The sequence below is a fragment of the Canis lupus genome, chromosome 22 (genome assembly GCF_011100685.1).
Source record: "Canis lupus familiaris isolate Mischka breed German Shepherd chromosome 22, alternate assembly UU_Cfam_GSD_1.0, whole genome shotgun sequence".
Taxonomy (NCBI): Eukaryota; Metazoa; Chordata; class Mammalia; order Carnivora; family Canidae; genus Canis; species Canis lupus.
The window spans coordinates 7,885,770-7,912,533 of record NC_049243.1 but is presented as its reverse complement, the minus strand read 5'-3'; the positions used below and the strand labels follow the sequence as shown (position 1 = coordinate 7,912,533).

General features: G+C 39.3%; 1 protein-coding gene across 6 annotated transcripts in view; it reads right to left on the bottom strand.

The window, feature by feature from the left end:
- EPSTI1 (epithelial stromal interaction 1) overlaps positions 1-26,764 on the bottom strand; it is a 93,912-nt gene that overhangs the window by 21,261 nt on the left and 45,887 nt on the right. For 5 of the 6 annotated variants that reach the window (XM_038569629.1, XM_038569633.1, XM_038569632.1 and 2 more), the window contains exons 7-9: positions 17,983-18,076; positions 10,166-10,198; positions 7,192-7,275 (exon numbers count right to left, since the gene is read on the bottom strand). In XM_038569629.1, coding sequence (XP_038425557.1) covers positions 7,192-7,275; positions 10,166-10,198; positions 17,983-18,076 — 211 coding nt within the window. The remainder of the gene's footprint in view (positions 1-7,191; positions 7,276-10,165; positions 10,199-17,982; positions 18,077-26,764) is intronic. The other variant, XM_038569630.1, reaches the window with a different exon arrangement.

The following is a 26,764-nucleotide window of genomic DNA, read 5'->3' as shown; positions in this document are numbered from 1 at the left end:
TTCTGTAAAGCTTCTTATTTAATCTTGTGATTATTCTCACGGTTGAAATGTAGAAATAGTTTTTCAAACCACCTCATTCCACTGAAAATTTTATTGGAATTGCACACACCTCACAAATTAATTTGGATAGAACTACAGTCATCACAATATTGAATTTTACCATCTCCACATTAATTCAAACTGACACGGATCATAGGAAAGTTTGGACGTTTTTTGGCTTATTTACTTTTTTTAATTGAGCAATGTCTTTACATAGCTGTTTTTTGATAAGGTCTTTTTATTCCATTATATTTTCTAATTGATGTTTGCTAATATTCGAGAAAGGTGTTGAGATTCCTGCATCTATTTTATAACCAATTCTTTTATTTAATTCCATTTGTTCTAATCTTTTTTCAGTTGATTCTCTTAGGTTGTACAGGCAAATAGCTCCCATCCAAAAATAATAACTTTACTTATTTTCAATAATTATAAAAGCCTCCTTTTTTATTTTTGCTTCATCAAGTTGGCTAAAATAATTCCCAAACCTTGTTCCATGCTATATTAATAGTTTTCAATTAAAAAAGAAAGTTTTCCATCAAATAACTTTATGAAGCACTAGGTTAGAATTTCCAGGTCCAAATACTGGTTGGTAGTAGGGGTTGCAGATACCCCGATATTGTTCACTGCTCTAGTATTTCAACTCTGAGTTAGTATTGGTTATTGGTTTGGTAGACTATATGTATGTTAAGACAATATTTTAAATTTCTAGTTCACCTTAGTTGTTGTTATTGTTGCTTTTAAATTAGTAGTAGAGATTACAATTTATCAATCCTTTTTATTGTAGCTAAAGAGGGGGGTCCAGGGGATTTTCTTTCATTACCTATCCTTCTGTAGTGAAAAGATACAAAAAGTTATAATATATATTCAGTTACCTTGCTTTTCCTAGAATAAACCTTACTTTGCCTTGGTAAATTAGTTAAGAGAAAATATACCATTAACTAGAATTTTCTTTCAAAGTTAGCCTCTACAAGTTTCTATGTGTGTGTATTTTCTTTATCAGGCTGTGCCATCATGAGGACTACAGTTCAGTATTAATTCTAAATTACTTTTTCTTTTTCCTTGCTCTGAAACAACTTGTAAAGTTCTTCATAAAGCATAAGAGAAAAAATTTGTTCCTTGAAAATTCCAACGAACTTGCCTGTGAAATTTCCCAAGGTTAGCTTGCTAGGGGAGAATAATTCTTAGAAAACTTTAGAAATCACTTGCATTTTCATTTGTCTTTGTGTGTTTTAACTCTGAATCATTTTAGAGTTTTATATTTCCCTGTAAAATCATTCACTTAATCCACATATCAATTATTAGCATAGCATTATCTATAGTAATATAAGCTTAATCTTTTCCAAATCTATGGTTCTGGCTCCTCATTTCTAATGTTGTGTATTTGCATTTTTACTAATCTCTTCTTGATTAGACTTGCCATAGATTTGTTCATTTTGTTGACCTTATCAAAAAACAAGCTGTTAGATTTTTATAACAGCTGCTTCTTGAAGTTGTTATTAATTTCCATTCTTATCTTAATTACTGCCTTCAGTATCCTTTATTGTTCTTGTTCTAAATTCTTAGACTGGATGCTTAATTCGTTTCTTTTTAGTACTGATTGGATTTAAAAGTTATAATTTTTTTTTCTGAGCACAACATCTCAGAATACAACTTTGCATGCATTCCCCATAAAATGCTATCATAATTTTTTATATATTCTATAATCCTTTTCTCTGTCACCCAATTATTTCAGTATTCTCTCTCTCTCTCTCTCTCTTTTTGGCTTGTTTTTACTTTCCACATGACTATAAATCAATAAACATGCAAAATTGGGATCCCTGGGTGGCACAGCAGTTTAGCGCCTGCCTTTGGCCCAGGGCGTGATCCTGGAGACCCGGGATCGAATCCCACATCGGGCTCCCAGTGCATGGAACCTGCTTCTCCCTCTGCTTATGTCTCTGCCTCTCTCTCTCTCTCTCTCTCTCTGTGTGTGTGACTATCATAAATAAATAAAAATTAAAAATAAATAAATAAACATGCAAAATCAGTAAGTGCAACTGGCCTGTTGGAAATCTGTTCCCGAGTGGTAGAAAAGAGACCGGATAAGTTACACAAGGAAGCAAATGTACAGGGTAAACTGAGCTGAGTTAGCTGTGCTTCCGAAAGAGCTCTAAAAGGGGATACTGAGGTAGTGATTAAGAGGATGAGTTGAAGGAGTGCACTGAAAGCCCTTTCCCTTCCCAGACTTGACTACATGGCAGACAGCACTGACATGGGCCATTGTGTAGCCAGCGGATAGAAGAGGGGTATCCGGCTCAGAGAAGCAAGACAATGTCCCAGGTACTACTGACTATAGGAGAAAAAGAGGCTACTACTCCCCGAAGACAAGCTCCTAAATACTTCACTTGGCAGCATGCCCAAAGAAACAAAATGTCCAAGATGCCAAAAAATCATACCTTGAGAAAGAAAAGTAGAGATTACAATTTATCAACCCCCCCCCCTTTTTTTTGTAGCTAAAGACATGGTCCAGTGGATTTTCTTTCATGACCTATCCCACTGTAGTGAAAAGACATAAAAAGTTATATAAAAACTTAAATGGAAAGGAAAAAATACACCTAAAATAGTAGACAGAAAGCTTGAATGTCTGCGTTATTCCCATCAACGAAGAGTTCAGAAAGAATATGGCGCTTACACAGCACAATGTTGGCAATCTTGGTAAATAAGTTCAATACGTGTGCCAGATAAGCAGAGTGGAAACTTATGAAATAAATCAGTGAGCAGGAAGATCTAATTAAAGATTTCTCCCAGAATGCAACGAAAAAGGCCAAACAAAAAGTATAAGGAAAACAATTAAGAAGTATAAGGAACAGATCTCAGATTCCCAAAATCCATTTGCAACATACCCCAGAAATAAAGAACAAAGACAACATAGGAGGAGAAACATAAAAGAATTAGAAATTCCCCTAAAGTCAAACATATGTTTTGAGATTCAACAGACCAAAGGTCATATAAGATTAAAAACAAAAAAACTGAGGGTATCCCTGGGTGGCTCAGTGGTTTAATGCCTGAGTTTGGCCCAGGGCGTGATCCTGGAGTCCTGGGATCGACTCCCACATCAGGCTTCCTGCGTGGAGCCTGCTTCTCCCTCTGCCTATGTATCTGTGCCTCTCTCTCTCTCTCTCTCTCTCTCTCTCATGAATAAATAAATAAAATCTTAAAAAAAAAAAAAAACCTGAAATTTCTGACCACCAGGGAGGGGAGGGGAGAGGGTAAGAGAGGAGAGGAGAGAAAAGAGGAAAGACAAATACATGGAACAGAAAAAATTCAGAAAGTCAAAAAATAGAGAAAATAAGAAAATATAGCTAAAAAAGCAAATCATATAACAAGAAGATGTGCAAATGCACTAGTAATCACAATAAATGAGAATATATTAAATCAAAACTGATCGTGATACTGGGTTAAAGAAAAAACAGCCCCTTTTGTCACTAGAAATATAATTTAAAACCAAATGATACAGTGGGGTTAAAATTAAGTGATGGGGAGAAATTGCCATATAAATTCTAACAAAAAAGCCAAGAGAGAAAATATTAGAATCATACAAAATAAAAAGGCAAAAAAAATCAAGCTGAAAATCATTAAATGAGAAGACTAGTATATTTCATACTGATAAAACTCTGTACTAAAGACAGGGTTCCCTTAAGACTCACTGGTTGGAATGATTTCCATGTCCATAGCTGAACCAACCACAGCTGAGGAGAATGGAACTCCCAAGAGCAGTTAGATCCTTTGGGATCAGATCCCTGGGACTTAGATGTGCCTGCCTTCTCTGAAACATGGGCTATGACAGGGAGAATGTATATCTGAAGAAAAAAATCACGGTTTTATTTGACAGGTAGGCAATGGACAGTATTCAATACACCACCCTGAAATTATCACCACACACAATTTCCTTTCTTTGCAGCATTAATTACTACAAAGTCATTGATCACCATAAATTAAAAATGCAGTGTTTTATTTCTTTGTCTCCTTTTAATTGTCTATCGCCTCCTTAAGAAGCAAACTTTGGGAGGTCAGGGACCTTGTCTATCCCGTTCTTAATTGAAGCTCTAACATCTTGCAAAAGGCTCCAAATATAATAGGAGCTCAATATATGTTTGTCGATAGGATGGATGGATGGATGATGGATGGATGGATGGATACCAAGATAGATTACTTGGAGAGAGATACACCAGGGGAAAAAAAGGGGGCAGGGGGTGGCTAGAAAGGGAAAACTTCGAAGAGATATTACACACTGTTACAGGGAGACAGGGATTGCAAATGACCACTGAATTGAATGGTCAGAAGGAATTTTACCTTTGGAGAGGTTTTGGTACAAGCATTTCTAAATCTAAATCAGAACATAAAGAACAAAGGGCAAAACAGATAATAAAGTTGTGATTACATTATGATTACCTTTGTCTTTCCTCCCCCCTCCTCAATATAAGCAAAAAAGATGGTATCTCTAAGAATAGCAGAATCAAGGAATGGGCTATTTTATAAAGGCAAGAATGTATTTGTTCATTAAAAAAAATGTAGTCAAATGAGAAGAATATATTGAGCATATAGGAGAAAAAGGGGGATTATAAAGAAATTTCTGTGAGAGGAGGGAACTGAATTAAATGTAAAATATTGAAAGGTTAACATTAAGGAAGAACCTACTATGTCCAGAGACCAGAGTAATGAAAGAATGTGAGACACACAGAGCAAAATAAATGTGCAATCACCTTACCTTAACCTAGATTATCTGCTCATGAATCACTTCATAGTGAATTTTCACTAAATACTTGTTGAATGAATGAAATTAACAAACACATGAATAAATGTGATATTATGTCTGGTTTCCTTTATCTTCTTACCATAAACATGATCCGTATTTTCTTAAGCTAAATCATCAAAGTGATATGGAATGAGAGGCTCTACCAATGCCTTCGTGGACATGTAAACAACAGATTGAACAAAAAAGAAGAGAAATAAAAATAAGGTAAATAACCTTCTCTATTCTACTGTTATTGAAAAACTCTTAATGATGGGATTATGTATATGCCAAAGGTAATCATTTTACTCAAAGCTACAGTAAGTAAAGGGAAATAATTTATGCAAAAGAAAAATATACTCAATCAATAACCAGAAAATATGTATGTATCAATATTTGTCTAACTCTAGAAGAAAAACAAGATTAAGAAATAAAAAGCTTAATTTTCACTGTTTAAAATAACTGCTCAACCCGAAAATTAAATCCCAGATCTGATTTTCTAATCTGTTGAGCATTCTCTTTGTGAAACGTTCTACTTTTAATGGTTTTCACATTCAAATATTCCACCAAACTTTATAAAGTACTATTTAAAATTCACTAGAAGTTATTTTTTACATAAATCACATCTTATGCTGACTTCACAACATTCTCCTCAGTATATAAGCACCTCAGGACTTGATATTAAGTTAAAAGGTCACAGAAACAGACTGACATTTACATGTCAATTGATAGGCATTATGAAAGTACAACATGAGAATATACCAGACCTCACTTCTACATGTTAATTACTACAGAATCTTACTATAATATTAATTATTTCATTGTGAATTTCAATATGAGGCCTTTGTCAAAAGAAAAAGATTTGTTCAATAAAAAAACACCATGAAATAAAAATGTTTCTTAGGTTCTTCATTGTTTATATAGTGGCTTAATAACTAAATGTACAACTTATGTTATTTCTTTCAGTGATTTAATTATTTCCTTCTATGCACAAAGCAGTTCAATGACACAGTCATTTATACCATATGCTATTGAGAATGACAAAGGAGTAAGGATTTGACAATTGTTGGAGGAGGATAGCACTCAAAAGGGTTAAATTATAGCAATGATGATTAGTACATACAGTCTATTTCATAAAGTGATTTTACACACAAGGGCTGTAATAAATTGTGTTGTACAGCAAAGATACAAGAAAATAATTTAAACCAAATCAAGGAAATCAAATAGGAGTTAGAATTCAAGTTAATTATATAATTGAAGATATGGATTGGAGAGAGATTCTGGAAGAAATGTCAGGATTTATCAACCACCAAAATGGCAAGGGGAGAAGTTGAAAAGTGAAAATGATGGGGAAGATAATGGTGTCTAACTAGCTAAATAATTTATCTTGCTTCTTCTCAAAGATCTGGAATGTAAAATCTTAAAAATAAAAAAAGGAGGGTGGGATGGGGGAGTGCCTGGGTGGCTTAGTCAGTTGAGCATCTGCCTTCAGCTCAGCTTATGATCTCAGGGGCCTGGGATCGAGCCCCATATTGGGCTCCCTGCTCAGTGGGGAGCCTGCTTCTCCCTCTGCCTCTGCCTCTGCCACTCCTCCTGCTTGTGATCTTTCTCTCTCTCTCAACCACTTTCTCTCTTAAATAAACAAAATCTTTAAAACACACAACACACACACACACACACACACACAAAGATTTGGAATGAGGTGGCAGCTTGGAGCTAACCGCTGGTCTTCATTCTCATCCCATGCTGAGGAGCTTCTGGCCCCATCTGAGCATATGTATAAAACACAGGTATAACCATAAAGTTACAACATTGAACATTTTCAGTTATCATACCAGAAATTTTATATTCTAATGAGAATTACCCTTTAAGTGCTGTTCTTAGGAGGCTCTGCATTCATTTCATTGATTTGTATCTTCAAAACATTTGGAATACCTCACGTATTTGTATACATGCATAGAATATCTTTATTATATGTGTGTTTGAAGTGAATAAGCCAGTTTCATAACTTTTAATGGCTATTTGTTATGTATTATAGTATTCCCTGGACACTACGTATAATTTCAATTATCTTTAGTTTGAAAAATGGCAGCGACATGGATTTATTTTGTAGATCAGAAGTTCACAAATGTTGTCATCTTCTCCATGAACTATTGGCCCACCGACAGCGATACTCTATAGCCCTCCTATGAGCCGAAGTACCATGAAAGTTTTGACCAGGACTTTTGACCACAACCCACCATCCTCTTAACTCATTATTTTAATTTTTAATGTTTTCTCATGATTTTCATGTATGTAAATCCTTCTGTTCAGAAAATCTTCAAAATTATCTAGTACTACAAGGAAATAATTAGCGGCGACCAGCAAGGTCTTATGCGTACCTTCTGATGTTGTTCCTCCTTCATCTTTTGCAATTTTTTATTTTCTTCCTCCTTTAGAGAATCCTTATAAGCCCAGCTTCTGGCCTATAAATATATAGGGGAAAAAGATCATAGGAAAAAGCATCACCACAATATACTAGTCTGCCTACCATGGGACTGGTTCTAATAACTCAACCTCTGTACCAAGCATACAGTAAGCTCTCCATACACACTTGCTTATTGGGTGATTAATGCATATGTCTGCAGATCTCCCTGGGGATATATAAAAACAAAGCTGGTATCAGCATAATCATCCAGCACATTTTAAAGGATGATCTAAACGTTTGTTTAATTAAGCTTAAAAAAATATCCCCTCAGAGATCATCAACATAGTTTATTTTTCTAGTGATAAGGATTTGAAAAACATATTTAATTTTCCTCTATTTCAAGTATATTCCCACTAACTAGCAGCAATTCTAACTAGACTCTGGTAAGGAGAGAGCATGGAGATGAAACTGGACTAAGAATGAGCCCAGCAGGGAGAAGGAAAATCTACAGTTTTTACCTCATTTACAAGAGTGCCAATACATTCAATTGCCAGGCATTTATTTCTACTACTTTATTAAACCCTTAAATTCTTTTTTTCATATAAATTTATTTTTTTAACTTTTTTTTTCTTTTTTTAGATTTTGTTTATTTATTCATGAGAGACACAGAGAGAGAAAGGCAGAGACACAGGCAGGGGGAGAAGCAGGCTTCATGCAGGGAGCCCGATGTGGGACTCGATCCTGGAACTCCAGGATCATGCCCTGGGCCAAAGGCAGAAGCTCAACCGCTGAGCCACCCAGGGATCCCAAATCCTTAAATTCTATGAAGTAGATATCATCCTCCTTTTGTGAACAAGGAGATGGCCTTGGATATGTAAAATAACTTGAACTGGACCACGGGGTCAAAATGGATTTAAAACTTCAGGTTTAGCAGATTCTGAAGCCCTGAATCTGCCACTCTGCTCTCTGCCTACAATGTGCCTCCCTTCAGCCCCTCCTAACTCCTTTGCTGCTCAGCTGAAATGCTGTCATATTCAACATATAGGGAGCTCAACTAATGCCTTACACATGTAGATTCGGGAAAGCGGGCCTTGCCTAGGAAAGATACTGCTCTCAAACCAAGCTATATTTCTCTGTAAATAAATAAATAAATAAATAAATAAATAAATAAATAAATAAATAAATAAATAAAATAAAATAAAAATAAAAATAAACCATATATACCCCCAAGTCGCTGATCAGTTAATACCAGAGACGAGCAATGGAGACAGTGACTTTAGAAACACAGACATGCCTACTGCTCATTAATGGCATCCTATTAAATAACTTGTCAACTGGTGATGGATACCATAGAGTTCCAGAGATGGATTTCTTTCTAAGTCTTTGCATCCCTAATAGGTACCTAAAGCTCATATTTATTTCTCAGAAGAAAAAGGCTGTTCAGGAGCTCAAGAGTCATTACCTCTGGCTGAATTAGAGCCTCAAGGGGCAGCCTTAGGAGAACCCGCACGCACAGCAGGATGCCCTTCAGTCCCACTGACCCGCAGGGACAGCATTTCACACACTGGCATAGTGACCATGCATTCTGGAATTTATGAGATTCCACGTATTTGTCTGTTCATTTGTCATACACTTTCTCTGCTCACAGTGATTTGTGGCCCACCCTCTGTAAGGCAGAGAGGGCAACCTGATAAGCTAATACGTAGGAAATGCCATTGTTCTCATAAAACTACCAGCAGCATCATGGCAGCTCACTACATATTTCAGGCCTAGTTCTTTGGACTAATAACCCATAAAGCTTATGAAGGCTGGTTCCCCCACACACACATGCCTTTTTCCTTACTATAATTTTTCTCAAGCACTTCTTAATTCATTCCCCCATTTCTGTCACTATAAAAACCCACATTCCATCAAATAATAAGCACTTGCCAGGAAGGGAGAAAGGCTTTTGGAATGATATCATCTACAGCACCACTAATTAGAATAATGGAACTCCAGATGTGTTCAGAAAGCCCTCATATATTCAAACCCTGCTTTGTTAAACAGGCAAAAATATCCTAGGATTTTTCTCTTATCTAAATCCTAAACACAAGAGGACTGTGACAAGACATCGAAGGTGGAAAGTGGTTCTCTAATGACCCCTTCTTTTTACATTAGAGAAGGCTAGTCCTTATCACAACTATCCCATATAAGACCTGAAAGAGATGGAAATGGACCAGGGGCACACATCTTCTACTCAGGAGGTTAAAAGGAGTAATAAAATATTTAGTTAAAGCAGATAAGATGATTGAGTGAGAAACCTAAATTCTATTTGTATAACTTCCTTTTAAACTTAACCACTTTATTGGTCTTTTATCAGAATATGGGTCCTAGTTTTTGACTCAAAAAAAAAAAAATACAGTGATTAGACTGTAACATAAGTAGCATTTAAAAGGCTACAGAGGGGATCCCTGGGTGGCGCAGCGGTTTGGCGCCTGCCTTTGGCCCAGGGCGCGATCCTGGAGACCCGGGATCGAATCCCACGTCGGGCTCCCGGTGCATGGAGCCTGCTTCTCCCTCTGCCTGTGTCTCTGCCTCTCTCTCTCTCTGTGACTATCATAAATAAATAAAAATTTAAAAAAAATAAAAAAATAAAAAAAAATAAAATAAAAATAAAAGGCTACAGAGGGATCCCTGGGTGGCGCAGCGGTTTGGCGCCTGCCTTTGGCCCAGGGCGTGATCCTGGAGACCCAGGATCGAATCCCACATCGGGCTCCCGGTGCATGGAGCCTGCTTCTCCCTCTGCCTGTGTCTCTGCGCCTCTCTCTCTCTCTCTGTGACTATCATAAATAAATAAAAATTTAAAAAAAATAAAAAATAAAAAATAAAAGGCTACAGAGACTGGGAAGTTGCATGGCTCTTCAACTATGAAGAATTTCGAGTTGCTTGCCATCCTAATGCTTGCTTACCCAGCTGTGATTCCCAGGGAGCACAGGAAGTTTCTGTTCAAAAATAATAGGGGAAAACCTTTTGGTCACTATTTTTCTTAGTTCTAAACCCCAGCAATTTCTGTCAATTGTATTCACATGATTTTTCTATCACTAAATATTAATTTAATATATCACTACTAAATTTTTGTTATTCAACTAAAATATATATTTTTACTCACCCTGCCCCAAAAGGTATGCTTATAATATATTTGTTCAATAAATAATATTTAAGCCTCTATGTGCAAGCACTCTATATGACATGATCTCAGACCTCAAGTGCCTCATAGCCTAGTGTGGAAGTCAGACAAGAAGACTGATGACTACAGTATCATGGGTATTATGATGGGTATTATGACAGAAGAAGCTAAAAGAGGATACTTTATTAAACTGGATAAAGAACACCTGCTCAAAATGGGTTGACACTAAGTTGTGTTCTAAAGGTGAGTACGCGTCAGCCTTAGCAGGAGGAAGGGTACTGTGTGAACAATTGAAAAACAGCATTCATTAGTTAGGGCTGCCATAACAAAGTATCACAGTCTGGGTGGCTTAAACACAGAAATGTATTGTCTCAGAGTGCTAGAGACTAGAAGTTCAAAAATCAAGGTATCTGTAATGTTGGTTCCTTCCGAGATCTGTGAGGGAAGGATCTAGGCCTCTCTCCTCGGCTTCTAGATGGCCATCTTCTCCCTGTCTCCTCACATCATCTTCTTTGTACACATGCCTGTCTCTGTGCCCAGATTTCCCTTTTATAAGGACACGTCTCCTGTTAGATTACAGCCATCTCTAATGCCCTCATTTTATCTTGATTATCTCTATAAAGACCTAATCACAAGTATAGTCACATTCTGAGGTACAGAGGGTTGGGACTCCAACAAATGAATTCTGGGGTGGGCGGGGAGACCACAGTTCATCCTTCTCTCAAAAATTACCCTAAACAGAAGAGAAAATGAATTGAAAAATGAATTGAACTCTACATTCAGAAACCAAGATACATCTGTATTCCCAGACAAAAATCTAGAAAGACGAAGTAGATGAAGAATCAGAGCCAAACAAAAGACATGCTGGCAGGGATGGAGGATACCCACAAGACGCCGATTTTCTGCAGAGAGTAACACCAGGACCCAAGAAATAGATGCAACAGCTGCTGAGGAAGACAGATGAAAGATAGGAAAGTGCCTATGCCTGTTCCCATCCTGTAAATTCAGGCACTAACTCTCCCAACCCTGACAGTAAATCAGAAATGTATTCTCTGGATAAATGAAACCAGGCACACCTAGCACAGAAGGTTATGGTGGTCAAACCCTGGGTTGAGAATGAAAGGATTGTGTAAAATCCTGCATACTGAGTAGTGAGCCTCTGGGCCCCCTTCTTTGAAGTTTTCTTCTGCTCCCTGCACAGGGTCCTCTGAGAGCTAGAAGGTGATATTTTATCCATGAAACAAGAATAGGCCGCTGTTTTTAAAAAGCAACAGAGAAGAAAGAAGCTCTGGGAAAATAAAAATATCTTCCCTCCCCTCACAAAAAGGCAGCCAGTAAAATATTTAGAAGATAGATAAGAAAATCTGTTGAGATAATAGAAAAAAAACCCATGTGTACACACACATACACACACACAAACACACACACACACACACACAATCTCTGCCCCGGTTCCTGGCATAGACCTCCTAAAACTTTTGTGATTTCCTAAGTGATAAGAGCATTAGGAGCATCTCTTGGTTTGATATTTGCCTTGACCCCATCCCTTGCACACAAGGCTCCTAAAACCATATAAATTCCTAAGTGGTGAGAGCATTAGGAGCATCTTTTGTTCTAATGAGGCCTACTGGATAGGCTCCTGGATGGGAACTGGCCACCAGAAAGACCAAACTATAATTAGAATTTGGAATTTCCAGACCCAACCCTCCAATCCTCCAAAGAGGGGAGAGGAGCTGGATATGGAGTTAATTATTAGATAAGCCTATGTGAGGAAGCCTTCACAAAATCCCAAAAGTATGAGGGTTCAAGGAATTTCCAGGTGGGTAAACACATCCACACTGGGAGGGTGACCATAGCCCAACTCACAGGGAAAGAAGCACCTGCACTCAGGACACTCCCAGACCTCACTCTATATATCTCTTCATCTGGCTGTTCATCTGTATCCTTTATCGTATCTTTTAATAAATTGGTAAACATAAGTACGTGTTTCCCTGAGTTCTGTGAACCATTCTAGCAAATTAAGGGAACCCAGGAAGGGGATCATGGGAATACCCAATTTGTACCCATGTTGAGCAGAAGTTGTGGTAATCTAGGGGCCTACTATTCGCAATTTGGTGTCTGAAGGGGAGGGCAGTTTGGGGGGACTGAGTCCTTAACCTGTGAGAACCTCCAGGTAGATGGTGTCCAAACCGAGTTAAACTACAGGACCCCCAGCTGATGTCACAGAAACACCTGGTGTGAGGGAAGTCCCCACACATCTGTCGCCAGAAGTGTGCGTGTGGCAGTAACATGACAGCAAGGGAGACGCTCAGGAGGGAGGGGAAGGACTGAGGATTTGTCTAACCCAATATGCCAAGAAGTAGGAAAAAAAATGTCAAAGATAAATTAAAGGAGAAAAATATTTTTTTCAAAAAGAAGAAGAAAAATCCAGGAGGCCTAGGATTTCAATAATAAGAATTCCTTAGAGAAAATGAAGGGAAATAAATCAAAGAAATAACACAAGAAAATCACCTAGAACTAGAAACGAGTTTCCAGACTGAAAATGAATATAAATGACCCCCCTACAAGGGCACATCATTATGAATTTAGAGAATACCAGGAAAAAAAAAAAAAGTGGGGGCAGGGGGGGATATTAAATTTCCCGGTGAAGCAGGGTAAAACCCTTATACATAAGGACTGAAATTCAAATGGCCTTGGCTTTCTCAGGAACTAATACTCAAAGTAGAATAGCACTGCCCTCAGAATTCTGAAGGAAAATTATTTCCAATTTGGACTACTTACCAGAAAATTACAAGCTAAGTGTGAGGGCCGAATAAGGATAGTTTCAGACATGCAATGACCTGAGCATGCATCTTCTCTTGGGAAGCCACCAAATAATATGCTCCATCAAAATAAAGAAATAAAACAGGAAAATAGAAGATATGAGACCCAGAAATCAGGGGACCCAACATAGGAAAGCAAATAAGAGCAATTCCCCCGATGACTTTAAAACAGTGATTCTCATCCTAGGCTGCACATTAGAATTACTCGGGGAGCTTTAAAAGCCCTGAAGCCCAGGCAACAATACAGCAGGATCTCTGGGTGGGGGTGACCCAAGCATCAGTGAATTTTAAAGCCACCCTCTCCTACCCCCACCCCCATAGATGAGGTTGAGAGCCGTTCTATGAAAGGAAGGTCCCACAACCAGCCCAGGTTAAGGCAGAAGGCTGATAGAGGGCTGTTGCCAGGAGGGAAAGAAACCCCAAATGGGGTTTCTTTTTTTTTTTTTTTTTTTTTTTTTAATGATAGTCACACACAGAGAGAGAGGCAGAGACACAGGCAGAGGGAGAAGCAGGCTCCATGCACCGGGAGCCCGACGTGGGATTCGATTCCGGGTCTCCAGGATCATGCCCTGGGCCAAAGGCAGGCGCCAAACCGCTGCGCCACCCAGGGATCCCCCAAATGGGGTTTCTATAAGTTATCTGACAGGCACAAAATGGAAAACTGTGTGGAAATTTGCATCAGAGGCACTTGGTAAAACAGTCACAAAATCTGAAGGAAGGCAGTCGAAGGTTCAGAGGAAACTACGCAAATGTTCAAAACAAAATATTGGAGAAGTTGTAAGAGAAAGCCAATGTAAAGTATACTAACTGGCATGGCAGTGAGAAAAAGAAATTTGTGTCATCATAGGAAGAGAATGCCTGTAATACTGAATAGTTATATTAGGAGGATGGAAGGGAAGGAATAAATTAACAAAACTCTAAACTTGATTAGTCAAGCAGTAGCAATATACACATTAAGAGATAAGACGAATCCAAATAACAAAGAAACAGCTAGGGGAGTGTGGTGGGGTGAATAAAATGGCCCTCCAAAGACATCTAGGTCCCCAAGTCTGCAAGCTGTGAAGGTCACCTTATATGGCAAGAGGGACTTTGCAGAAATTGAGGATTCTGAGATAGAAAAGGATCCTGGATGATCCGAGTAAGTGCAATGTAATCACAAGGATCCTTATGGGCAGAAGGCAAGAAAGTCAAAGGGAAATGATGTGAGGAAGAAAGCAGAGGTTGGAGGCAGCCACATGCTGAGGAGCCAGAGTGCTGACAGCTGAAGGGAAGCTAGAAGAGGCAAGGAACGGATTCCCCCCAGAGCCTCCAGGAGAAGCCAGCCTTGCTGACACCCTGATTGTAGCCCCTTCATACTCACTGCTGACTTCTGACCCCCAGATCTGTAAGGGAATGAACCCATGTTGTCTTCAGCCACTAAGTTTGCAGTGATTTGTTACAGCAGCAATGGAATTTTTTTTTTTTTTTTTTTTACATTGAGGCATAAGTGATGGAACATAATATTCCTTTCAGGTGTAGAGCATAATGGTTCAATGTTTGTACGTCGTACAAAATGATCACCACAATAAATCTGGTTAATATCTGTCACCATACCTAGCTGCAAAATGTTTTCTTTGTGATGAGAACTTTTAAGACCTACTTTCTTAAAAAAAAAAAAATTTTTTTTAATTAAAAAAAAAAAGACCTACTTTCTTAGCAACTTTTAAATGCACAGTCCAGTGTTGTCAACTAGTCAGATGCTGCACATTACATCCCCAGGGCTTATTTTATAAACAATGGGAAATTAATACAAGGAATTTAAAATATTGGAAGTAGAAATGGGATTAAAAGGGTACAAAGGACACGTGTCTCTAAGTGCTGGCTTTTTAAAAAACGTGTGTCACATGGATAGAAATTAAACCAAACTGCGCTAGGAGCCCTGAGCAGTGGAAGTGAGAAGAAATGGCTGGAAAGGTACGAGCTATAGAGCAGTGCCCTCCAAACATTAATATGTATACAAGTCACCACAGACTGTGTTAAAATGCAGCTTCCTGTTCAGGTCTGGAGCGGGGCCTGAGATTCGTCTACACCTCTACAGGCTCCCGGATGATGCCCATCCTACTGGTCCATGGACCATACTTGGAATAGCAAAGACCTAGATTCTCTGTAGAGAAACGTATTATGTCAAGAGGGAGGGAGGGAGGAAGGAAGGCAGAGGGCAGAAAGGGTTTTGTGCTTAAGCTAAAGCATTTTGACTTTATCTTCGAAGATACCAGGAGCCACTGGGCAGTGGAACAACAGTGAGAGATTTTTTAAATTATTGAGATTTTTTAAATTATTATTCTCTCTGGAAGAGGAGGCAAGGGACAACAAAGTGGACTGGAAATCATTTAGTGTATAACCAGAAATATTCAATGATAATGACTAGGGAAGACATGAGGATGCTGGCACTTCTGATACACACACACACACACACACACACACACACACAGTACAGAGAACTGTATCAACCCATGTGTAAGTAAACACTGTCTTTTGTCCGAAGTTCTCTTGTGTATCACTTAAAGGAATTTTCTTGTAGTCTAGATGGAATTATTTAGCATTTATTAGATTCCCATCTGCCCATGGAAGATCCACATTTAGTAAGTGTGATAAGAGCAATTTTCTCAGAAAAGTTGTATTATGTTAAAATTGTTTAAAAAAAAAAACAAAAACAAAAAACCTCGAAACCCTGCAGCTCATCACACCCCACATAAATGGGCACCACAAGGAGTTCACATTCTATACACTGACCATAGCTAAGGCAAACTGCAGGTGTCTTCTTTCTACATCGCAAAAGTGCACTGTGTATGTGGGACGTCCCTAGAGCATTAGAAATGGTTCTGCAGAGCATTCTCAGAGGAATTCTATGCATATATGGACTAGACGGAATGAGAAGAGTACAATATGGGTAAAAAAAAAAAAAAAGTCACTTAAATATATCGAACACCGGGACGCCTGGGGGGCTCAGAGGTTGAGCATCTGCTTTTGGCTCAGGGCATGATCCCGAAGTCCTGGGATCAAGTCCCACCTCGGGCTCCCTGCACGGAGCCTGCTTCTCCCTCTGCCTGTGTCTCTGCCTCTCTCTCTGTGTCTCTCATGAATAAACAAATAAAATCTAAAATATATATATATTGAACACCAACAAATTATTAATAGTGTTGAAAGGGGAGCAGCTAGTGAACACAGCTCATAAAGAACCCATCCCGGTTCCAGTGCTGCCCCATATTTTCTATGAATAGCTCTGAGGGTCGTGTGACTAATGCACTAATCAATCCACGGAAAACACAGCTCTGGAAGAGATGACTCATCTTTTGGATCACAATATTAAAATTCAGGATGATCTTGTTAAATTGAAGAAATGAGCCAAAAATCAATTGAGCAAGCGCACACAGTCCTGCCATGTGTTTCAAACCACAGGCTTCAGGAAGCCCTCAAACGGAATCAAGACCATCCTGGCAGCCAAGCACACAGTTGATAAAGCTATCCGATTCCTATTTCCCCGCCCTGTCGCCCATAGCCACAGGTATCTGGACAGATGTCAATGACTGTCCATACTCAGGATTTAGCTCCACTACCTATGGCTTCTCAAGTCTTTCCTCTAGTGCCCTGCAGTGAGGAAACAGACGACAGATGTGAAAGGACCTGTGGCTAACCTAGATTTCGGAATATCACATTAGCAGTGGACAAAAAAATAAGGAACATTTAAGAGCATAATGACCTTTTTCCTAAGGAGTGTCAGGACGTCTCCTTACATTTTACAACACAGTCGCTGCTGGGTGATTGGCATTAAGGAGGGCACACGATGTGATGAGCACTGGGTGTTATGCTATGTTGACAAAGTGAATTTAAATATAAATAAATAAACAGATAAATAATAAAAAATAAAATGCGATCACTAAGGAGAAAGGGGGGAGGGGTGGAAGAGATAAAGGTCAGGTTTCTCTACCATCTTATTCACCTGCCCAAACCCTGGAAAAGTGAACACTCTTAAAAACTTAAATCCAGGACACCTAGATGCTCAGTGGTTGAGCATCTGCCTTTGGCTCAGGTCATGACCCTGGGCTACTGGGATCAAGTCCTGCATCGGGTTCCCTGCAGGGAGTCGGCTTCTCCCTCTGCCAGGGTCTCTGCCTCTCTGTGTATGTGTCTTGTTAATAAATAAATTAAATCTTTAAAAAAAGAACCCAAAAACTTAAACCCATCTTTTCTCTCAACTACAACCCTCTCCCAGAGGCATCCTTAATTCCACTTGCTTTCTTGTCCCCAGTTGGCCAGCCAACCACCCAGGCCCCGCCCACTTCACCTTCTAAGTGGTTCTTTGACCTATGCTCTCAGCATCATCCTCCCACCCACTACACTATCTCCATCATTCCTCACCTGGGCTAATACAGAGCCTCTTAGAGGCCTCTCTGCCTCTCTATTCCTTTAGAGCCATCCTGCACCTGGTTACCAGTGTGATCCCACTAAAATGCAAATCTGATCTTGATCCTTCCCAGGACATTTTTAGTACCACTGGCATTGACAGAATGAGGTTCAAGTTCTCCAACACAGTATACAAATTTCTTCAGTGGTATTAGGCCAAAGAGTACCACAAGCTTCCCATATCTGCCTTTAGTTCCAGCCATCTAGTCTATAAGGTCAGTCTATAAGGTCACTCTACACCCTTGGTCTTCATTCTCTAAATACCTCTTTATAAAATACCTTTTATAAAGGTATTTTATAAAGAAAGGAACCCTGCATGGAAGCCCACACTTACCCAAGTTGAAGACTGTGAGTCAGGAAAAGCAATTGGACGGGTACTCCGGTCTGGCAACTCTGTGTCCAGTCTGCTCAAGAACTCAGCAGTTTTGCTAGCAGGAACACAAATAGGTGTCAGTGCCTTCATGAAAATAGAAATATTATTTATTGTACTTTTGGATACTAGCCTAGACTTCCATTGGGTGATGACTGAAAGTCTCCCGAGTAGAACAAAAGGTTAGTTTGAGAACAAGGTAGTGTAGAAAACCAAAACAAAATGCCATTGCAAGCAAGACCACAACCTTGAAGAACATTAGTCGGAAAAAAATAAAATTAGGTTTGTAGAATGTGAACCTATGATTTCATATTTTCTATTTAGTGTATTTGGACATGGAGAGAAATGCTCTCTCAAGTTCCATAGCGTGGGGTCCTAATTTCCCATCTGAGCATTTAAAGCTTGACACTTAGACTTGACGATAGAGCTGGGGAATACTGGGTCCCCTAGGACTCATTCCACACTGGTTTCACATGGCCCTTCACCCCTTTCTCTTCTCCTTTCCCTCGCGGCTTTGACTGCTCTCATGATACACAGACCCTCCAACACAGTAACTCTTAACCATGTATGGATCACAGACCCTCCCCGCTTTGGGAATCTGAAAGCAGCAATGGACCTTTTCTCTCAACACAGACACACACACACACACACACACACACACGCATACACACCTTCACATTTGATTTGTACCTTCCATAGAAAATAAGAAGTGCTGCTGGTTCTGGTTTGCATTTCTGCCATCATTTTTTAGCCCAGAAAAACTGGCCTAGAAATATCTTCAGTTTTAATAAGAAGTTTTTTGATTTTCCCTTAAAAATCCAAAACACGTTGGAGGTGCCTAGGTCCTCAGTCAGTTAAGTGTCCAACTCTTGGTTTTGGCTCAGGTCATGATCTCAGGGTCATGAGACTGAGCCCCGAGTAAGGCTCTGTGCTCAGCAGGGAGTCTGCTTGAGATTCTCTCTCTCCCTCTGCTACTCCTTCTGTGCATGCTCAATCTCTCCCTCTTTCAAAAAAAATAAGTCTTTAAACAAAAAGAAAAAGAAAGAAAGAAAGAAAGAAAGAAAGAAAGAAAGAAAGAAAGAAAGAAAGAAAGAAAGAACCCAAACCATCACCCTAATTTCTCCTCTCACCTATGTCAAGCACAGCACAGTAGAATTGCCTAAACCTTAATCCAGTGGCTTTCCCATGCTGGCTACCATTGACCTCTATTCCTGTGTCCTCTCCCCATGTAATCTGTAGGACTTTTACCACCTTATTTCACATTCACAACCAAATTCCTCATGAAGAAAAAAAAAAAATCCTCATGGAGGCCTAATTCATACTGCACCAGTCCCCTTGCAGCCTGCTCTCTGCTTGCCTCCTTCCTCTTCTTCCCCCTAATATTTTAGTCATACTGCTAAGCTCCAATTCATCAATACTTAAGATACAGGCATCAAAGGAAGCACAACTGGTCAGGTGAAAATAATTGGTATCCAGAGGAGGGGAAAATCAAAACAAGGAGTTCAAAATTAAACAGAGATGCCAACATCCCTTCAAATAATTACTTAGACAGAACATGGCATTTGAACAAGGTCAGAAGCTTAAGCTAGGAAAGGAAGAGCAAAAAGTTAAGCGACGTACATAACCCTGAGGAGCGTAAGGCTTCGACAGTTGAGACAAACAGCCTCTCCATTTGTCTGGGATTGCTTATCTTGCCCAGAATAGACAAGGAGACTAATGAAGTCGCGGAGTCTGGAAGCTGCCCCACTGTCTGGGGCTTTATGAAGTCATCAGTCAAAAGTGTAAGGGAGTTGCCAGAAGTTTGGATGAAATTTCTGAATATCCTTAGCTGAGTTCAGACATAGGAAAAGCAGTGACAAAGGAACACCGTGACCAACAAGGAAGGAACTTCAGACCAGGTTGATTGGCAGCCCTGCATTGTGTATGGACAGTTGCTTCTCAGCTGCTAGTACCAAGCACAAAGCTAGCTGCCTGCCTAGCCAGCCACTAGTCATGGCCTGTCTGCCAATTATCACTGCCTCACTTATGCCACAGAATTAAATCATAATGACAGGGCCACAGGGCTGTCACAGGAATACAAGTAGGGGTATGTGCAGAATGCAGATCACTCCCAAAGATTAACTATGCAAACAAGCCAAGTCCCAAGTTACTAAACTAACTGGTATTTGTCTACACTACCTAGGTATATAATCTCATTTCCATATATTGGCTAAACTGAATGGGGATCCTTGTAAGCGGTCGTGGTCATATTTAATAAAAATAAAATACACAACCTTTTTGAGGGCAAAAGTTGAGAATCTCCTGGCAGGAAGTCCAATAAGACTATGAACCTCAGACTGCAGCACTGAGTCACCCCCTTTCCCTTGGAGTTTCTTGCCGTTTGTCATCCCTGTGACTCTGTCATCTATTGAGGGAATCATCCTCTTTTGCTTTATCACTCTAACCCATGCATAGATACAGGACTCCCTGTATTCTCCACAGAACTGATGAAAGGATTACCAATAACTCGGACTTGGTTTAGAAGATTTAGTTCACTCATGTCTGACTTCAAATCTTCAAGGGTCCTTCCTGCTTGTTTTTAGGGTGATTCCTATAGGTTCTCCTAAAAGGTGTCTCTAGGATAACCTCACTTCCGCACAACCCAGTTGCAGCAGAGATTGCTAAATGTCCATCAGATTCATGGTCTCCTATTGAAGTCACACAACTTGACTACATTCCCTGGCCTCCCTTGCAGTTAAGGTTGGCCACGGGGTTGAGTCTTAACCAATAGAATGTGAAAGGAAGTGATGCATACCCCTTCCAGAACAAATTATAAACATTCCACACATGCCCCCCCCACACACACATTTTTCTCCTCTGGCTGGCTGGAGTAAAGATAACCAAAACTTGAAAGTTGTAGGAGAGCCCATATTGGCTTGGTGCCTAAATATATGAGTAGAGGAGACCTCCACTCGACCTTGTTCACCCATGCCTTAAATGAATACAAAAAAAAAACCCAACAAGCCCACAGTACTCAATCTATTACATATTTTAAAGTCTATTACAATATTTAGCATACTCTAATAACACAACATAAAGAAATATATACAAGAAAATAAAAAAAAGAAATAGATACAAAAAGATCATTTCTCATTTTAGGTGATCAATTCCAAAAGTATAAGAGATGACCAAGAAGATTTGAGGAAGAAAAAGAAAAAAAAATTCTCAAGGATTTAGCTAGACAGCTTAGGTATTTCAGAACCTTAGTTGAGAGAGGGGAAGGTGGAAAAGGGGAAGAGCCTGCTCATCCTTGAGCTGTCTTCCTGTCAGGTCTATGAACTACTTAGGCCCAGAGCATAAAAAATATAATAACCTTCCAGATGCCAGGGAGTGTCTTGCAAAACTGGTCCCCTTAGAAATTGCTAATGGAGGAAAAAATTGATGGTACTACTTCAGAGAGTAATTTGACAATCCTTAGTAGAGTTGAGTATGTACGTTACTTCTAGGTGCCTACTCTAGAGAAAGTCTTGCATAGGTATTTAAAGACACCTGAACAGGGTTATTTAATCTAGTATCATTTGTAAGAGTCTCAGAGAAAGATAAAGGGATCTGGGGGCTGAGGGGTTGGGGAGAAGGGAGATAAGAATGGAAAAGTAGAAGGGAATGAATTAGATCTCCATCAAGAATCAGTATGGTTCAATCTCAAAAAAAAAAAGGTATCTGATGAAGAAAAAAAATGTAAAAGTATGATGCAGGGATCAAATTATCCAAGAGACATCAAAAAAAAAAAACAGGGATCCCTGGGTGGCGCAGCGGTTTGGCGCCTGCCTTTGGCCCAGGGCGTGATCCTGGAGACCCGGGATCGAATCCCACGTCGGGCTCCCGGTGCATGGAGCCTGCTTCTCCCTCTGCCTGTGTCTCTGCCTCTCTCTCTCTCTGATGTGACTATCATAAATAAATAAAAAATTAAAAAAAAAACAGTCTGAAAAAAAAAGTCTGTACCTTGTGTGGATTCATGTATATGTAATAAAATTGGAGAAGTGTACATGATGAGAAAAAGAACAGCCCAAAACATCTGGGAACTGGTCTGACATAGCTACACGTCATGATGTTATTACAGACTAATTCGAAACTCACAGCTAAACCATGTTATTCTACTGATAACATAAATGGTCCCACAGGAGCACCCACCTCACACAAGTGCACCTCACAAATGACCATATATCCTCCATCTTGCTAAATGAATGGCGACTTCCTTACCAATTACATCTTCGTATTCATCTAGGCTGTCCTCCCTAGAGGTAAGATTTACCGACACACCCAATCATAGAATTGTCCCCATATGCTGAAAACACAATCCCCTGCTTCTTTAGACCCTTCCCAAAATTACCCAACCAAAATCTAAATCCTAATCAATTCTTCCTAGCAGTCTCACTGAGATATCCCACCACTTCTTGTGATGTGAGTTTGCCTTTTCTGCAACAAGTAACAAACCCAGCATGTTCAACTACAAGGTGTATCCCTGGTGGTCTTTGGCTGAAAGGCACTGACAAATGCTACGTACCAGAACAGCTGTTGCTGCTAGAAAAAAGATGGAGGGATGGGGGGGAACAGTGAAAGGGTTCATCCATCACTTCGCCATTTAAATTTCTTTTTAAAAATGAACCTAAGCTCAATCTCAGGTATGACCTTCATGGTTGATACATACTTTCTATGATTTTTGACATGTTTCTCAAAAAGAGAAAAAGCATACACAGTGTCGTAGTGCTTATCAGGGAAAAGCTTTACGCGTGCCATTCTAGGTTCCTTAGAACAGTAATGTCCAAAATGCCAACTGGAACACCTGTGTGAGGCTGGCCCCATGAGCATCATCTATGATGCTTCTTGGAAATTACTGGACTCAAGACTTGGACTTTGTAATTCAGCATGTCTGGAGTAGGAACTGAGAATCTGTGTTTCTCAAAAGCCCCCCCACCCCCGGTGATCCCAAGAACTATTATAGTCGTACAGATAGATACTTAATATGCATAATTCTCTTAGATCCACATGATTCTGACCTATGATTAAATCATGCTATGGCATCCATTTGAAAACAAAACCTCAGTGTGTCTTGGGAACCCTTCTATATGAGGACTACCTAACAACACATTCTTCCTCGTCTTTCACAATAGCTTCACAAACCTGAATTTCCCCACCATGAGGTTTAGGTGAGCAAGTATTCACCTACATTCACATATGCATTTGTGCAGGCAGCAAATATTTCTTTAGTCTCTGCTTTGTGCTTAGCAGTATGGGTTATCGGATAAACAGATACTGTTTATCCTGGTATCTAAACAGACACTGTTTTGCCTGAGTCAGTTTCAATGTAAGTGGATGTGAACAAAAACCATTCATACACTTATAAGGACTCAGAGCTAAATCAGTGGGGGGGGGGGGAGTTAAGGATTACAGGATATTTGAATAGTCCTCAAGTATCTCCCCCAATTACAAAGAGAAAAAACAAGAGCTGTACAGCAGAGACTAATGTAACCAGAGACTGAGAGTTAACATCACCAATAACGAAGGCATCAACATCATGTACCATCTGATACGATGCTCTGAGGACCAGCAGCCCTTCTTAGTATTCTGAAAATTAAAACCTCCACCTGCCCATAAGAAAACATCAGATAAACCCAAAATTCTACAAAGTAACTAACCAGTACTGCTTGAAAGTATCAAACATAAAGCAAGAAACAAAGCAAAAATGAAGCATTGTCACAGACTGGAGGAAACTAAATAGTCATGAGCACTAATTATAATTATTTTTTTAACTTTTTTTTTAAGATTTATTTATGATAGACACACACAGAGAGAGAGGCAGAGACACAGGAGGAGAGAGAAGCAGGCTCCGTGTCGGGAGCCCGACGCGGGACTCGATCCCAGGACTCCAGGATCGCGCCCTGGGCCAAAGGCAGGCGCCAATCCGCTGAGCCACCCTGGGATCCCCATGAGCACTAGTTATATTATGGGATTCTGAGTCAGATCCTAAAATAGAAAAAGAACATTGGAGAGAAATTGGTGAAATTCTGATAAAGCCTTTAGTTTAGAGTGTTGTGTATCAATGTTAATTCCCTAGTTTGATCACTTTACCATGGTTATTCAAGGTATTAACATTAGGGGGAGGTAGGAGAAGATCTTACTGCAAGACGCTGTAGTATTTTTGTAAGCTTTCTCTAAGCTGAAAATTATTTCAAAAGAAAAAAAAAATCTTCCTCAGCTCTCTTCCTTACCTGAAACCAAGACTGTATCTTAAAGCCAGTGCTTTCTGCCAAATTCCCTAAATGGAGATATTTTATTTCTCATACTACATTTTCCTCAGTTCCTAGCGGTGACACAGGCATCTTCTTTGCTCCCCCTACTACTTCCAGACCATTGCAAAAAAGGATGTCTGTTCCTGTAGTGCTCCTGACCTCAGTAAACCCTATGTTCTTCCTGTTTGCTGCTGCCACTCTCCAAACCTTCTGGTCAACCATCTCTCTCGCATTACGACTAGCCTTCCTATCTCAACTACTGTCAACAACAAGTCCCTGCCTTCCAGCCCCCAAGCTCTGTTTTTTTTTTTTATTTTCTCCTTTCCAGTAGCTCTTCGTTCTGCCTCAGCCACACTCCTAGAGTCCTACCCTAGACTGTATCATCATCAACAAATAGCCTCCTTCCAACATATGAAATGACAGATCTCACTCTTGGACAGAACTTTCTATCGTTCCGTGTTCTTTGCACAAACACCCTTACTACAATAGTTTTCTAGCCTCTTTGAGCTTTCCAAAGCCTTGTTCCTCTCCCTTTCTCACTATCAATTTCCACCCATCTTTACTTACTGGGCAGCTTAGACCCCACAGTCCATTTTTATGATCTTCCCTTTACAAATTCCTTTAACTCTCCCCTTCCTTTCTCAGATAAAGTCAACCATCTGCTTTTTCTGCTTGTGCACCAGAGCAAGGGAATCAAACTTGGGGAAAATAATATATTAGGTGTTTGGGGATGGTAGGCCTGGAGGAGGATGGAAGAGTTGTGGGGTAGGTTGGCTTGACATGAAATTTACAAACACTAACATCACTCTAAACTGAGCCAACACCAACTCCTACCTGGACTCCCCCAGTGATGTCTCTAGCTTCTCCATGTCCATTCTTGCCTCCTCAAATCTATTCTTGACACAACAAAAGGTAATAATCACTTCTTAAAAAGCATTTATAAAGCTTCTGAAGATTTTCCCTCTAGAGCTTAAATAAAGCCCAGACTCTGTGCCATGCCCTGTATGATTGGCCTGGCTCCTGCCTATCTTGGCAACTGCAGGATCTCTCTTTCCCCACTTCAACCCAAATATACCAGCTTCCTTTCAGGTTATTGAATACACTATGTGCTGTTCCCTCAGCCTAGGACCTTCTTCCCTGATTCTCAGCAGACCTCATTCCTTCTCATCCTTCCATCTTCAGTCCAGATGTCATTTTCTCAGATTCTGGTCTTCCCAGTCATGCTAAGGAAATTCCCCACTCCCAGTCCCAGTGTTCCTGATCACTGGTAAAGATGGCTATCTTCACACTATGTTCTCTCATAGGAATCATTGTCTATTATTCTATATATTTCTAGGTTAGCTTGCTTATATTTATCTGAATTTCTGCTTTTTGGTGATGGGGCTATATTTGTTTTATTTATAATACATACCTAGAACCTAGTAACAAGGAATAGTGCTTGACACATACCAGGCGCTCATTGTTGAATAAACGACAACGCACTGCCTAATGCTAATACCTTTATATTTTGGCCGGTGTAAAAACAAAATTTTTGTGTTTCTCTGATCATTAGGGAGGGCACAATATTTTTATTGATTTTATATTCCTTCTCTTTTAACTGCTAGTTCAAGCCATTTGCCAATTTTCCTAGAGTTGTCTTTTTCTTACTAATCTGTAGAGTTCTTTGTGAAATTAAGCCTTCTTCCATTACTCTTGAGGCAAATATTTTCTCCTAGACTCACTTGTAATGTTGCTCACTGTCTCCTATCATAAATAGTTTCTGCAGTTAGATCTGTACTTTTCCTTATGGCTTCTGAGTTATATGTGTGACTTATAATTTGTGGAGTAGAATCTTCTCCTTTCTAAAAACGTTCTTCATTATATTCTAATTTTGTAGGTTCAATACATTTTGTCAAATTATCTCTTTGACACTGATTTGAAAGAATACTTTTATCAATAACTGAAGCTCTAAATACTAAATTCCCATATATTCATGGGCCTACTTGTAGATTTTCTCTTTCACTGAATAGATTTATTTACTACAATATCAATGACACTTTATTACTACTATAGTTTTATATTATATATATGATACCTAGTACAGTAAGTCTCTCCCCCAAGTCCCTTTAATTTTTCATTTTAAAATTTATTTACCTTTTCAGTATTTTCTCTTTAAACTTGGCTTATCAAATTGCACAAAATTTCCTGTTCAGGAGAACTATTATCTTTATAATATTCTTTTTTTTCTTTTTATACTAAATGGTCTATATTTATTTTCATCTTCTTTTAGGTATTTTATTTATGTAGGCAAATAAATAATATGTAGGTATTTATTAGACTTACACCCACTTGTTTTACAGTGCAGATGAGTATTTTAAATGGGATCTTTCTTTCAATTATATTTTTGTAATGAGCTTTTGATAGTGTATAAGAAAGACAAATATTTGCATATTGGCTTTAGATCCATTCACGTTAGTTGGCCTATTTGTACCAGCTCT